At 46.3% G+C, this 13,530-nt stretch overlaps 1 protein-coding gene across 5 annotated transcripts in view; it reads left to right on the plus strand.

Annotated features, from left to right (window-relative positions):
* The window catches only part of TTLL7 (tubulin tyrosine ligase like 7), a 200,738-nt gene that overhangs the window by 69,245 nt on the left and 117,963 nt on the right, over positions 1-13,530 (plus strand). For 4 of the 5 annotated variants that reach the window (XM_040407953.1, XM_040407954.1, XM_040407955.1 and 1 more), the window contains exon 9: positions 3,903-4,061. The exons of the other annotated variant lie outside the window; for it this stretch is intronic. In XM_040407953.1, the coding sequence (XP_040263887.1) occupies positions 3,903-4,061 (159 nt within the window). The remainder of the gene's footprint in view (positions 1-3,902; positions 4,062-13,530) is intronic. 5 annotated transcript variants of the gene reach the window in all.

A 13,530-nucleotide genomic window follows, 5' to 3' on the forward strand; every position in this document is an offset into this window, starting at 1 on the left:
TTCAAGATGGAGACAGTAAAATCAGAAGTTCATCTACTGTATCCCAATTGTTCTATGGCAGTCTTAGATCTGAAAGACGTATATTATTACGTCCCCATACACTCTTTGCATCAGCAGTGTGAGACAGTGACAGGTCTCACGCAGGTTGGAGGCAAGGAAGGGGTGGATAGTGCGGTCCACGCCCCTATTCCACCACAGGTGAGACCAGCTGGATGTAGTCAGGCTGGCATAAGGCACCTCCCAGGGTGTCAGAAGGGGGGAGTGTGCCTGGTGGCTCTGTCTGGGTGGTCTCGGCTGGGGAAGGCTGAGGGACCACGAGGCTGGGAGATAGCCTGGAGGTGGGGGACAAAGCGACGCCTGGGAGGGTCGCAGGGCTATAGTCAGGCGGACTATTAGGCCCCAATCCCCCACAAGAGACATTGGTCTGGTGGACAGAGGCCTGGTGGCTCTGTCTGGGTGGTCTCAGCTGGGCAAGGCTGAGGGACCACGAGGCTGGGAGATAGCCTGGAGTTGGGGGATGCAGCGATGCCTGGGAGGGTCGCAGGGCCATAGTCAGGCAGACTACTGAGCCCCAATCCCCCACAAGAAACAGTGAACTAGAGACAGTGGGCATACTGTGCTCTGTACAGCCAGGAGGCTGTGGGACATTGGCTGACAAAGCCGCACAAGTTCACAGGGTGTGAACTGTAACTTAGGTGAGTCAGGAAACTCTGTGTTAGTTAGAGCCTAGCCGGGCAAGTGTTTATTATTTAGTCATTTTGTTGTTGCTGGTATTGCACAATAAAGCACGAGTTGGACGTTATATCCGTGTCTGGTGAAGTAACCTGTGAGAATGACCCCCGGAGAAGAGCTAACCCCCCACAGCAGTTTCTCAGTGACTGTCGAAGGAAGTATGCGTCGGCCTCTCTATGGCCCCCAGAGTATTTACGAAGGTGATAGCAGAAGTAGCCTCATTTTATAAGGAAAGAGAACATTTTATTCCTGCCTTATTTGGACAACTTTCTAATTGTAGCAGGCTCTCAGCGGGACTGTATGATGGCAATAAAAAGGTGATGGGAATTTTGGAAGATTTAGGCTGGACAATAAAGCTAAAAAAATCCCAAATTGTGCCAGAGACTCGTCAGGTGTTTTTGGGTCTTCTCTTGGATTCGGTAGGCCAGAGAGTTTTTCTTACCAAAGAGAAGATATCTCGTGTCCATACAAAGTTGCGGATGCTGAAATCATCCAGAGCCTGACTATTCGGAAAGCCATGTCAGTCCTAGGGTCGCTGACCTCCTGTATTCCAGCGGTAGAATTGGCCCAGTTTCATGCTTGGCAGCACTAAAGAAGAGTGGGGGATCTTTGGACTCAAGGATGATAATTTCAAGGAAAACGTTAGAGGATCTGTCCTGGTGGGAAGGCAGCACAAATCTAAGTCAGGGGATTCCTTGGAGTCGTTCTGATCCAGTGGTTTTGACGTCAGATGCCAGCCCTTTGGGTGGGGGGCACATTTTTTGGACTAGATCATTCAAGGACAATGGTCCCCTGTGCAGAGAACATTCTCCTCAAACAGAAAGGAGTTGCTGGCTATAAGACTGGCCTTGGAGACAGCAATACCCTTTATTCATTCAAACCATGTGAGGATAATGTTGGACAATCAATCAGCTGTAGCTTACATAAATCATCAGGGGGGAACAAAATCGGTCTCCCTCATGAGAGAAGCAGATCTGTTCCGAAATCTGGAGGGGAAGGTCAGTCATATTTCTGCTCTCCACATAAGAGGCAAGGAGAACTTCCAGGCGGACTTCCTGAGTCGTCATCAGCTGAGACAGGGGGAGTGGTCTCTGAACCCTTCAGTTTTTTCGGAGATAGTCAGGCTGTGAAGGGTCCCCATCCATCAATCTTTTTTCCACCAGAACAAACAGAAAGGTGGAGAGGCTTTGCTCTCTCAACCCGGGAGAATTCCCAGATGGGGTGGATGCTCTTCTTCAGAAATGGGTTTTCCCCTTAGGTTACGCTTTTCCTCCCTTCCAGCTTATCCCACTAGTTCTCAAAAAGATCAGAGACGAGGGTGCAAGAATGATTATGATGGCCCCCTTCTGGCTGAGAAGGGCATTGTTCTCTCTCTTGAGGTCCATGTCAATAACAGATTCTTCCGGAGATCCTGGACCTTCTCATGCAGGGCACAGTTTGTCATCCAAATGTCAGGGGCCTACACCTTATGGCCTGGAATTTGAAAGGTCATTATTGATTAGACAGGGGTTTTCGGAAGCTCTAGTATCCACCTTGCTAAAAAGTAGGAAAGCTGTAACGGTTTCCATCTATGCTAGGGTTTTATTTTATTTTTAGAATTTTCAGGGATCAGGGCAAGTTCTTTGCCCTCTAGGACTTCAGTCATTCATATCCTGGAGTTTTTCCAGAGGTGGTTGTCTCTGGGGTTAGCAAAGAACACTCTTAAAGTTCAGGTTTCGACCCTGTCAGCCCTCTTTGTTTTACATTTTGCCATTTACCCCTGGGTGGTAAGGTTCTTTAAGGCAGTAGATAGAATTACACTGGTAAAAGCGCCCAGGATTCCCCCGTGGAATCTAAATCTAGTATTAAATGCTTTGACTAGGCCTCCCTTTGAACCATTGACCTCTTGTTCAGTGAAGCTCCTTACCTTTAAGTTAGTCCTATTGGTAGCTTTAACCTCTGCGAGAAGGGTCAGCGAAATTCTCGATCAAGCCTCCCTTTATGTCCATCCTGGATGATAGGTTAGTTCTTAGACCAGATCATTCCTTTCTACCTAAGGTTCCCTCCAAATGCAACAGACTCCAGGAGAAAGTCCTTCCAACTTTTTTTGATAAAACCAAAAGCCAAGAGGAAAGAGTTTTCCACTCCTTGGATGTTAGGAGATGCCTTCTACATTACCTAAAGGTAACTGAGGATTGGAGAAAGTCCTCTGCGCTATTTGTTCTTTTTTCTGGCATGAATAAGGGTAAGGTGGCCTCAAAGAGTTCACTAGCAAGATGGATTAGGACAGTTATTTACCTGGCTTACACCTCTTCTGGCAGTTCTCCTCTTCTTTCTCTGAAAGCACACTCTACTTGCGCAGTTTCTACCTCTTGGGCTAAAAGAGCTAATGTTTCTATTGAGCAAATTTGTAAGGCTGCCGTGTGGTCTTCTCCTTTTACCTTCTACCGTCACTATCGGCTCCAATTGAATTCTGCCTCTTCTGTTTGGAAAGAAGGTTCTGCAAGTGGTGGCCCCCCATAAGGAAGGGGTGTTTTCTTCTGTGAAATCTCTCTCTGTGGTGCTGTCGTGGGGGTAGGGAAAACTGATGATTACACTCACTGGTAATTGGATTTTCCAGACCCCATGACAGCACCCTTCCTTATTCCCTCCCTGGTGTTTCGTGGTTCTCTGTTTAAGTTGCACGGGGTGTAGCAAAAAAGAAAAACTAACCTAGGTTGGAGTCACTCTCATGCTCTGTAAACCACTGAGGTGGGAGAGAGGCTCCACCTTTTTTTTCTGCAGGTTTCCTGTCCCTGGGGGCTGATCCTCTCTCTATGGTGCTGTTGTGGAGTCTGGAAAATCCGATTACCGGTGAGTGTAATCATCATTTTCACAGTCATTGGCCTCTCCCTACCCCAGCAGCATAAGTGACCATAACGGGTCATCACAACACAGGGTCTTATGCCAAGGAAGCGCATTATTGGGACAGATTGCTGGGCTAAAAATCATTTTGCAATTTGGTGGATGGAGTCTGAGAGGTTCATGAGGAGAGCACCCCCTACCCTCTCCAATGATTACCAGCCATTGTATTTTCGGGCAGATACTCTTTAAACACTTTTGGGCCCCCTCTTTTTCCCGGCCTAATGGATGGTACGTACACTCTTGACATAAGATATGGAAACTCTGATCCATTTTTTTTTCCTTTCCAGGAATTAGTTGTGAAAACTCTAATAGTAGCAGAACCACATGTTCTCCATGCCTACCGGATGTGCCGACCCGGCCAACAGCCTGGCAGTAACAGCATCTGCTTCGAAGTGCTTGGTTTTGATATTATTCTGGACAGGAAGCTGAAACCCTGGCTGCTTGAGGTACATCCACCCCATTGTGTCCATGTTCCGTATTCATAGCTGTCTCACTTGAATCAACCAGATGAAATACAAGATCGGTGGAAAAAAGGGCCAATGACCATTACTGATCCTGTAGATCTTCTCTGATCACACTGAAGTCTGCTGTGGCCATGAGAGTTCAGTCGACCTCTGGTATACTGCAGACGCCCTGAACAATAGACCATAGTTGGTCAATGATATCAACTGAATTTAGCTATTAGGTCTATACACATACCTCGAAGTTAGTCATTATTTTTCAAGGTAATGATCTCCTTTCTGTGATCCAGGTGGTAGGTGCTCCTTAGGGTACTGCTACCTGGGGAAAAAAATGCCAAAATAGTCATTTGCAGAAGGAAGAAAATTCTCTCTACTGCCCCTTATGTAGCTGGAAAAAGTGTAAGGACCACCATGGGTGTTACCATTATTCCCTTCATTGTCATAGCCCATCATGGACTCTACCATTAACCCATTCAATATGTAGGCATTGTATGGTGGTATTATTTAGATTATGTGTGTTGATATTATATGGAAGTATTATTTGGATACTGTATGGAGATATTATTTAACAAAAAATAATTGTGGAATCGCACTCACCAGATCTTGAGGTCATCCGGTATGCAACAGCCTACCTGGAGTCCAAGATTCATCAGGGCTCCTACGTAACAAGTCCCAGGAAAGAAGATGGATGCAGCATGTCCGGTAAAAAACCCTTTAATGGGAATCGCCAAGTGAACTGACGTGCAACAGGTTGTGACGTTTCGGCTGATCCACAGCCTTTATCAGCCGAAACGTCACAACCTGTTGCACGTCAGTTCACTTGGCGATTCCCATTAAAGGGTTTTTTACCGGACATGCTGCCTCCATCTTCTTTCCTGGGACTGGAGATATTATTTAGACATTGTGTGGTGGTATTGTTTGGGCACTGAGTGTCTGCAGTGTATAGGAGTATTATTATTAGCTCGTTAACACATGATGATGTAACTGTACGTCATGGATTCTCTCACATGTCATCATATTCGTTCCTGTATCTGTGCAATCTATAGCAGGAGCCCAGCCATTATTGACAGTCTCCTGCTGTTACTTCCAGAATTAGAGAATCCTCTGGTCCTGGCTTTTCAACCTTTTTAGATGTTGTGGTCAGTAACGACAGCGTCATCTAAGAAAGGCTCCCACTGTCTGCCCACCATGAAACATGGCAGTGAACTGCCATGGCACCCCTGAGGCCTAACAGTGGTCATCCATAGGTATAAGCCTATTAGGCCATGCAGTAAAGCTTTGGCATACTAAGTGCTCCACAACATTGCGTATTTGATCTCACAATTTCAAGTACCCTAGAGGGACTTAAAGGGGTATTCCCATTGGTAAAAGTTAACCCCTTTCCACAGGATAGGCGATTACTATTAAATCCTACCTCTGGGACCCCGACTGATTATGAGAACGGGGACCTCTTAACCCCTGCAGCTCCCCTGAAATGACTGGAGTAGCCTGTCGCACATGCGTGTGGCCACTACATTAATTTCTGTGGGAGTTCCGGAGATAGCCGAATGCTGTACTCGAACAGGGGATACATTTTCCCAACTGGAACACCCCTTTAAAGCTGTTTTACAGTACTTAGATATCAGTCAGAGCAGTGGGGGTATTACACCTGGTATCCCCATCAATCATCTGTCTTGGGCAGCCACCCGTGCCGGAAGCTATACTGTGGATGGAACAGAAAGCACAGGGTTCCTTCCACTGTATAATGGCTGTGGTGGGGCACTAAAGCTCAACTCCCATTCAAGAGCTGGAGTACGCCTGCGCCCTAAATTAAACAGTGGATGGAGCCTTCTGTCCACTGTATAGTTTCTGGCCCCTGCAGCTGCCCGAAACAGCTAATCGGTCGTTGTTCCAGGTGTTGGACTCCCCGCCTCTGATATTGATGACCTATCCTGAGGATAGACCATCAATGTCTACGTTCTTGGAAACTCCTTTAAAAAAGTAAAGTGAAATAATGTTAAATAAAGTTTAGTTCAAAGAAATAAAGTAAAAAATAACCCTCCTTTTTATTAAAATGTATTACATTTTTTGCTTAAAATTAAACGATAAAACATAAATATAAAAATACATACAATACAAAATACATATTGGGCACTGTCATATTGTAACAACCCATAGAATAAAGTTAGAGGTTTTCCCGGATTAAGATATTGATGATCTATCATTAGGATAGGTCATCAGTATCAGATAGGTGAGGGTCCTAAACCTGTCACCCTTGACGATCGGCTGATTTCCAGCAGTGGACGGAGGTGGAAGCAGAAAGGTCATCCTGGGTGTGTGGTCATCCTGGGGTACCGCAGTTCAAACTCCATACACATACAGTAGTCCAGAGACAAATTCAACAAAAAAATGGGGCAGAGGCGTATTAAATGTATAGAAATAAGAAAACATGAATTTGCAAACAGTTGCTGATTGAGATTTGACTATTATAGTAAGATGTTACACCAGGTTAGGATATGCCTCACTGAAGGGGCCACGTTTGGCTCCTCAGGCACTGATTAGAGACTAGTGATTTGGAGAAGGTTTTGAGTGCATTCAGTCCTAGGAATCCCACTTACCTGCATGGTCCCACTGATTAAATTTGATGGAGCAGGGTTAGCACTCAAGCGCTTAACTCTAATTTCTTAACTCATCGCGTTATCTTGAGACAAAAGCCATTGAAAAGCAATTGAAGGTGTTTGCTTAACGCATTTAGTTTAGATAACACGTCTCATAAATCATGAGTGTTAACTCTACTACATCTAATGATGCTTGCCTAAGATGACTACTAAGAACTTCAGTCAACATGGTCTTCTAGAGACGTGGTCCTCTGCTGGTCCAGGTCATGGGTGCTCTTATCAAAGATGTGGAATTTTGGAGCACTTTTGCTGTACTGTATATGATGCTTTTGGAAGAGACTGTGGTGCCTATTAATTCCAGAAGTGTGAATCCAGTTCTATGGTGTATATCCGTCTACTATAACCGGTGGTAATTTGCAGTTGATGACCTCAGTGCGAGATTGTTTGCCGGTATAGTAGAAGGGCTCCTACGACCAACCTCCAGGTACGGGGATATATATATATATATATATATATATATGCATAGAAGTCATGCATTAAGTTGAAATATCCATGCCTCGTTTGGGTGATTTTCCTCCTTTAATCCATTAATGCAAACACTTAATGGGCTCGTTTCCTGTAGGAAGGCTATGGGGAGAACATTAGATTCTTGGATCTGTTCCTTCCCTTGTTAGCTGCCAGTTTTGCCAGTCTAATACTGTAATCATTTGCAAATTTAAATGGCATAATTAGAGACGGCACATGCTGGGTGCATTTGTATCAGCTTATATGAGTACTTTTAATTATGCATGTTGACATAATGATTAAAAATAGATTTTCACTCAGGCGGTGTTGTTTGGTTTTACAGTTAAATCTGTTACCCGTGTCTGTTGTACGAGCTCACTTTGTGATGTTAATTAAAACCTAAGAAAAGGACAGAAATTGGGTTATTGAATGGCACTTGTGAGCCGGCTTCATTAGCGAGTGAACATCTCTCTATTGAAGAATGCAGGAGAGGAGAGACGATCTCATATGGGAAATCCAGGTTCCGGACTCCCATCGTCCACTAGACCCTTACCTGCGTGGAAGCTCACCGACGGCTGTGGACGACATCAGGGTTGCCTATAGCAGTAGTTTGAACTAATGGCTGTGAAACTACAACTCCTAGCATACCCTGACGATGTAGCTTTACAACAGCTGGAGAATTACAGGTTGGACCGGGCTTTTTTAGAGGAACTTTTGCTATGTGCCAGCTATTCAGTCCTAGTACCACGTATTACCCTCACAACCCCAAACTCATGAAATGACTCCAGTGTGTATGGAGGAATACTGTCTTTGAAGAGTGAGATGATCGAGCGGAAGTCTGTGCAGCATTCAGTAGCCTTGTGCGATAGCAGAGCATTAACCTTCAGGAGAACTTTTTGAATTTGTGGGGAGAAAAGCATCCACTTTTTTGGGGCATCCTTGTCTGCCATTGATGCGGTGAGCTACTTTAATTGAGATTATGTTCTGAAGGTTAATTGAGCCAACTGTCCATCTTCTGGTCATATGATAGAATATACGACTATTGCTATGCTGTGGACAACTGCTCCACTTTTCCATTGCCTTCCCCAGTGTATTACATTTGCCCAAAATCTTCCTTTAAGGCAAGAATGTCAAACTTGCGGCCCTCCATCTGTTTAAAAACTGCAACTCCCAGCATGCCATGATCGCTGTAGACTGTCATTGCATGATGGAAGTTGTAGTTTTGCAACAGCTGGAGGGCCAAGAGTCTTACATCTCTGCTTTACCGTGATGACCTGAGATGGTTCTTCAATGTTTTTAGACTCTTGAATGCGGTGGCGTAGCTAGAAATGGCAATTTTTGAATGGGGCCCCCTTCCCCAGTACGTTTGTCGCAACCCCTTCCTTTCATGCCGCCCCCATTCCTGTGGCTAGTAGAGATCGTTCTCTCAGACCATGGCCAACAGCTGTTCCATCCGTTTTCTACACTGTCTATACTGTCACTGTATATAATTTTATTGTGTAATACTGTTGAGGGGGCCCTGACAAAATCTTTTAGTCCTCCTCCTCCTGGATGGGCCCCTTCTGGGTCAGGGACCCCAAAGCAGCCGCTTCCCCTGCTTCCCCTATAGCTATGCCCCTGCTTGAATGGTAGCCCTGTCTAGTTTTGCTTGTCAGTTAGGATTCTAGGAAGGTTAGATGAGTGGGTAGCACTGGAAACAATGCTGACATTGAGGGTTTTCCAGGAGTAAGATATCGATGACCTGTCCTTAGGATAGGTCACCCATATCTGATTGGTGGGGGCCTGACTCCCGGCATCCCCATCCATCAAATGTTCGAGGAGGCCATGTTGCTCCAGGGAGCCCTCAGCCTCCTCCTTGGCCAGTGACGTCACGTTCATTAATCACATGGCCTATGTACAGCGCAGTCTCATTCAAATGAATGGGCCTGGGCTGCAGTACCAATCACTTCCACTATACAATGTACGGCGCTGTGCTTGGTAAGCTGGGAGGAGGCCGCAGCACTCACTGGAGTGCCATGGCCTGGTCAAACAACTGATTGGTGGTGGTGGCAGGAGTTGGATCCCCCACCAATTAGGAAACTTCCTTTAATTTAATATATTATATATTTGTGTACTATGAGCTTAGTTTAAAGGAATTGCATACCGGGAGTTGTCGTTCTACTGGAGAGTCACTGGTCTAGAGCAGGCATGGATTTTTAAAGATTTTGTACAATCTTTTTTTTTTTTTTTTATTAGAAGCTGATCACTGTTACAATCATTTGTAATCTGTCGGAATTGTGGCAGCAAGTGTTCAATTTCCTTGCAGCGCCTCCGCAGGAGAAATTAAGCATTACATTAATGGACTAACCACTTTGAAGCCACTTTCTGTCCTGGCTAATAGATGAGGTGGCAGGGGGTGGGCATCTAGTATTTGAGCATGGGTTTACACCAGACAACCCCTTTAATTGCATCATGGGGGAACAGAACGTTGACGCCACATCTACATTCAGCGCATACAAAACAAAAACAACAACTCCAGACTGGTTTTTATATGTTTCTCTGAAACGCATTAATGTATTCCACAACTCTATGGAGGCACCTTCCTCTCAGCTCTTAGAATGGCCAAAGTGGGACGCTTAAAATTAGCGTGAATCACAGCTCATGCTGTAAACACATATTTACTTTGGCAAGCTCGCCGGTACAAATGAACATAAAGCATCCCTTATTATACTCCGCTATAAAGCTCCGGAAGCACAGATTAGATTCTATATCATTCTGTATGTAAGGCTCATATAGGCATGTATATCAGCTGAAGGATTCATGAAGGGTTCTGGAAAAGAAATGGAAGAATTTCTTATTTTTTCAAAAACAGGGGAGTTATAAACATGGAAGTCAGGGGGGAAGTGACGACGCAGACAGTTGTTCTTTTACTCGCCGATTCATTTTATTGGGTCCTTATTGGAAAAAGCGCTAGCCTCTCTGGTGGCCGGGACAGTGGGAGAGCGCATAGGCGTGCATGCGCAGCAGCCTCATCATGGCGCTGCAGTGGTGGCCGTAACCCTTGGAAAATGAGCAGTTTATAATGCGATGGAAAAATAATTCAAGCCAGCAAAGAAGACAATATGGACAATCACAGTACTTTAGTAACTGCTTTGTATTAACTTTACTACTAGAAAAATCTAATTAGCTGAAGTGAGACAAACCCTTTATAGTGTAACTGTCATGTTTTCATAAAAAAAAAACTATTTTAGCATATGTTACTGCTGCTACAGCATTACGCATAAAGCAATCTTTAGTTTCTTCACATTCTACTGTTTTCCTTGAGTTTTTCCTTTAGTTACAGTTGTTTTAACCTTTACAATATGAGGATCTTCTCAAGATGGCCCCTTTGCCAAAACTGCCTTCCCTCATTTCACATACACACTTGCTGTAGCCAGCAGCTTCCTACCAGCCAATCAGATTGGATTACTGAGACACGCCTCCTCATTCTGAAGCCTAATGCAGGCATGCAGTCTGGAGGGGCCGCCCCTCTGCCTTCTGTTTATACTAAAAGGAAGACAGACAAGGCATAGCAACAGTCTTTTAAGGGACCAGTGAAAAGGGACAGGGGACATTAATGAAAGCTGTTATTAAGGGTCCATTCACACGTCCGCAATTCTGTTCCGCATTTTGACCCATTTTGACCTATTCATTTCTATGGGGCACTTCCGGGTCTGCAATTCCGATCCCGAAAAAAATAGAACATGTCCTATTCTTGTCCGCAATTGCGAACAAGAATAGGCCTTTCCTATTAGGTGCCGGCGATGTGCGGTCACAAAATGCGGAACGCACATTGCCGGTGTCCGGGTTTTGCGGATCCGTGGATCCGCAAAACACACACGGATGTGTGAGTGGACCCTAAAAGGTAATTACAGATCTTTTGACAATCATTGACAGACTAAGGCCTCATGCACACAAACGTTTTTTTTCACGGTCCGCAAAAACGGGGTCCGTAGGTCCGTGATCCGTGACCGTTTTTTCGTCCGTGGGTCTTCCTTGATTTTTGGAGGATCCACGGACATGAAAAAAAGTCGTTTTGGTGTCCGCCTGGCCGTGTGGAGCCAAACGGATCCGTCCTGAATTACAATGCAAGTCAATGGGGACGGATCCGTTTGACGTTGACACAATATGGTGCCATTTCAAACGGATCCGTCCCCATTGACTTTCAATGTAAAGTCTGGAGTCCCTTTTATACCATCAGATCGGAGTTTTCTCCAATCCGATGGTATATTTTAACTTGAAGCGTCCCCATCACCATGGGAACGCCTCTATGTTAGAATATACTGTCGATATGAGTTAGATCGTGAAACCTCATTTCCGACAGTATATTCTAACACAGAGGCGTTCCCATGGTGATGGGGACGCTTCTAGTTAGAATATACTATAAACTGTGTACATGACTGCCCCCTGCTGCCTAGCAGCATCCGATCTCTTACAGGGGGCCGTGATCAGCACAATTAACCCCTCAGGTGCCGCACCTGAAGGGGTTAATTGTACTATCATATCCCCCTGTAAGAGATCAGGGCTGCCAGGCAGCAGGGGGCAGACCCCCCCCAGTTTGAATATCATTGGTGGCCAGTGCGGCCCCCCCCCTTTCTCCCTCTATTGTAATAATTCGTTGGTGGCACAGTGTGCGCCCCCCCCGCCCCCCCCCTTCCTCCCTCTATTGTAATAATTCGTTGGTGGCACAGTGTGCGCCCCCCATCAGCCCCCCCTCCCTCTATAGCATTAACAACATTGGTGGCCAGTGTGCGGCCTCCCATCTCCCCCCCCCCACCCCCCGATCATTGGTGGCAGCGGGTTACTAGCAATAGTACAATAGTAAAAGATTCATACTTACCTGGGAGCTGCGATGTTCGTGTCCGGCCGGGAGCTCCTCCTACTGGTAAGTGACAGATCATTTAGCAATGCGCCGCACAGACCTGTCACTTATCAGTAGGAGGAGCTTCCGGCCGGACACGAACATCGCAGCAGCCGGTAAGTATGAATCTTCTACTATTGTACTATTGCTAGTAACCCGCTGCCACCAATGATCGGGGGGGGGGGGGGAGATGGGATGCTAAGTAACCATGGCAACCAGGACTGTAGTAGCGTCCTGGTTGCCATGGTTACCGATCAGAGCCCCAGCGATTAAACTGGGACGCGGATCGGAACTCCGCTGCCACCAATGATGGGGGGGGGGGGGAGATGGGAGGCCGCACACTGGCCACCAATGTTGTTAATGCTATAGAGGGAGGGGGGGGGGCGATGGGGGGCGCACACTGTGCCACCAACGAATTATTACAATAGAGGGAGGGAGGGGGGGGGCGCACACTGTGCCACCAACGAATTATTACAATAGAGGGAGGGGGGGGGCCGCACTGGCCACCAACCTATTATTACAATAGAGGGGGGGGGGGGGGCCGCACTGGCCACCAATGATATTCAAACTGGGGAGGGGGGGGAGGGTCTGCCCCCTGCTGCCTGGCAGCCCTGATCTCTTACAGGGGGCCGTGATCAGCACAATTAACCCCTTCAGGTGCCGCACCTGAAGGGGTTAATTGTGCTGATCACAGCCCCCTGTAAGAGATCGGGTGCTGCCAGGCAGCAGGGGGCAGTCTTGTACACAGTTTGTAGTGTATTCTAACTAGAAGCGTCCCCATCACCATGGGAACGCTTCTGTGTTAGAATATACTGTCGGTTCTGAGTTTTCACGAAGTGAAAACTCAGCTTTGAAAAAGCTTTTATGCAGACGGATCTTCGGATCCGTCTGTATAAAAACTAACCTACGGCCACGGATCACGGACACGGATGCCAATCTTGTGTGCATCCGTGTTCTTTCACGGACCCATTGACTTGAATGGGTCCGTGAACCGTTGGCCGTGAAAAAAATAGGACAGGTCATATTTTTTTCACGGCCAGGAAACACGGATCACGGATGCGGCTGCAAAACTGTGCATTTTCCGATTTTTCCACGGACCCATTGAAAGTCAATGGGTCCGCGAAAAAAAACGGAAAACGGCACAGCGGCCACGGGTGCACACAACGGTTGTGTGCATGAGGCCTAACTCCAGTATAAATGCTTTTTTACATTTTAAAGGGCATCTGTCAGCAGATTTTCCCCTATGACACTGGCTGACCTGTTACATGTGCGCTTGGCAGCTGAAGGCATCGCTGTTGGTCCCATGTTCATATGTGCCCGCATTACCGGGAAAAAAGTTTTTTTTTACTATATTCAAATGAGCCTCTAGGAGCAAATGGGGTGTTACTGTTACACCTAGAGGCTCTGCTCTCTCTGCAACTGCTGTGCCCTCTGCACTTTGATAGACAGGGGCCAAGTGTGAAGATATTTTTAC

This window comes from Bufo bufo, chromosome 9 (assembly GCF_905171765.1).
Source record: "Bufo bufo chromosome 9, aBufBuf1.1, whole genome shotgun sequence".
NCBI lineage: Eukaryota > Metazoa > Chordata > Amphibia > Anura > Bufonidae > Bufo > Bufo bufo.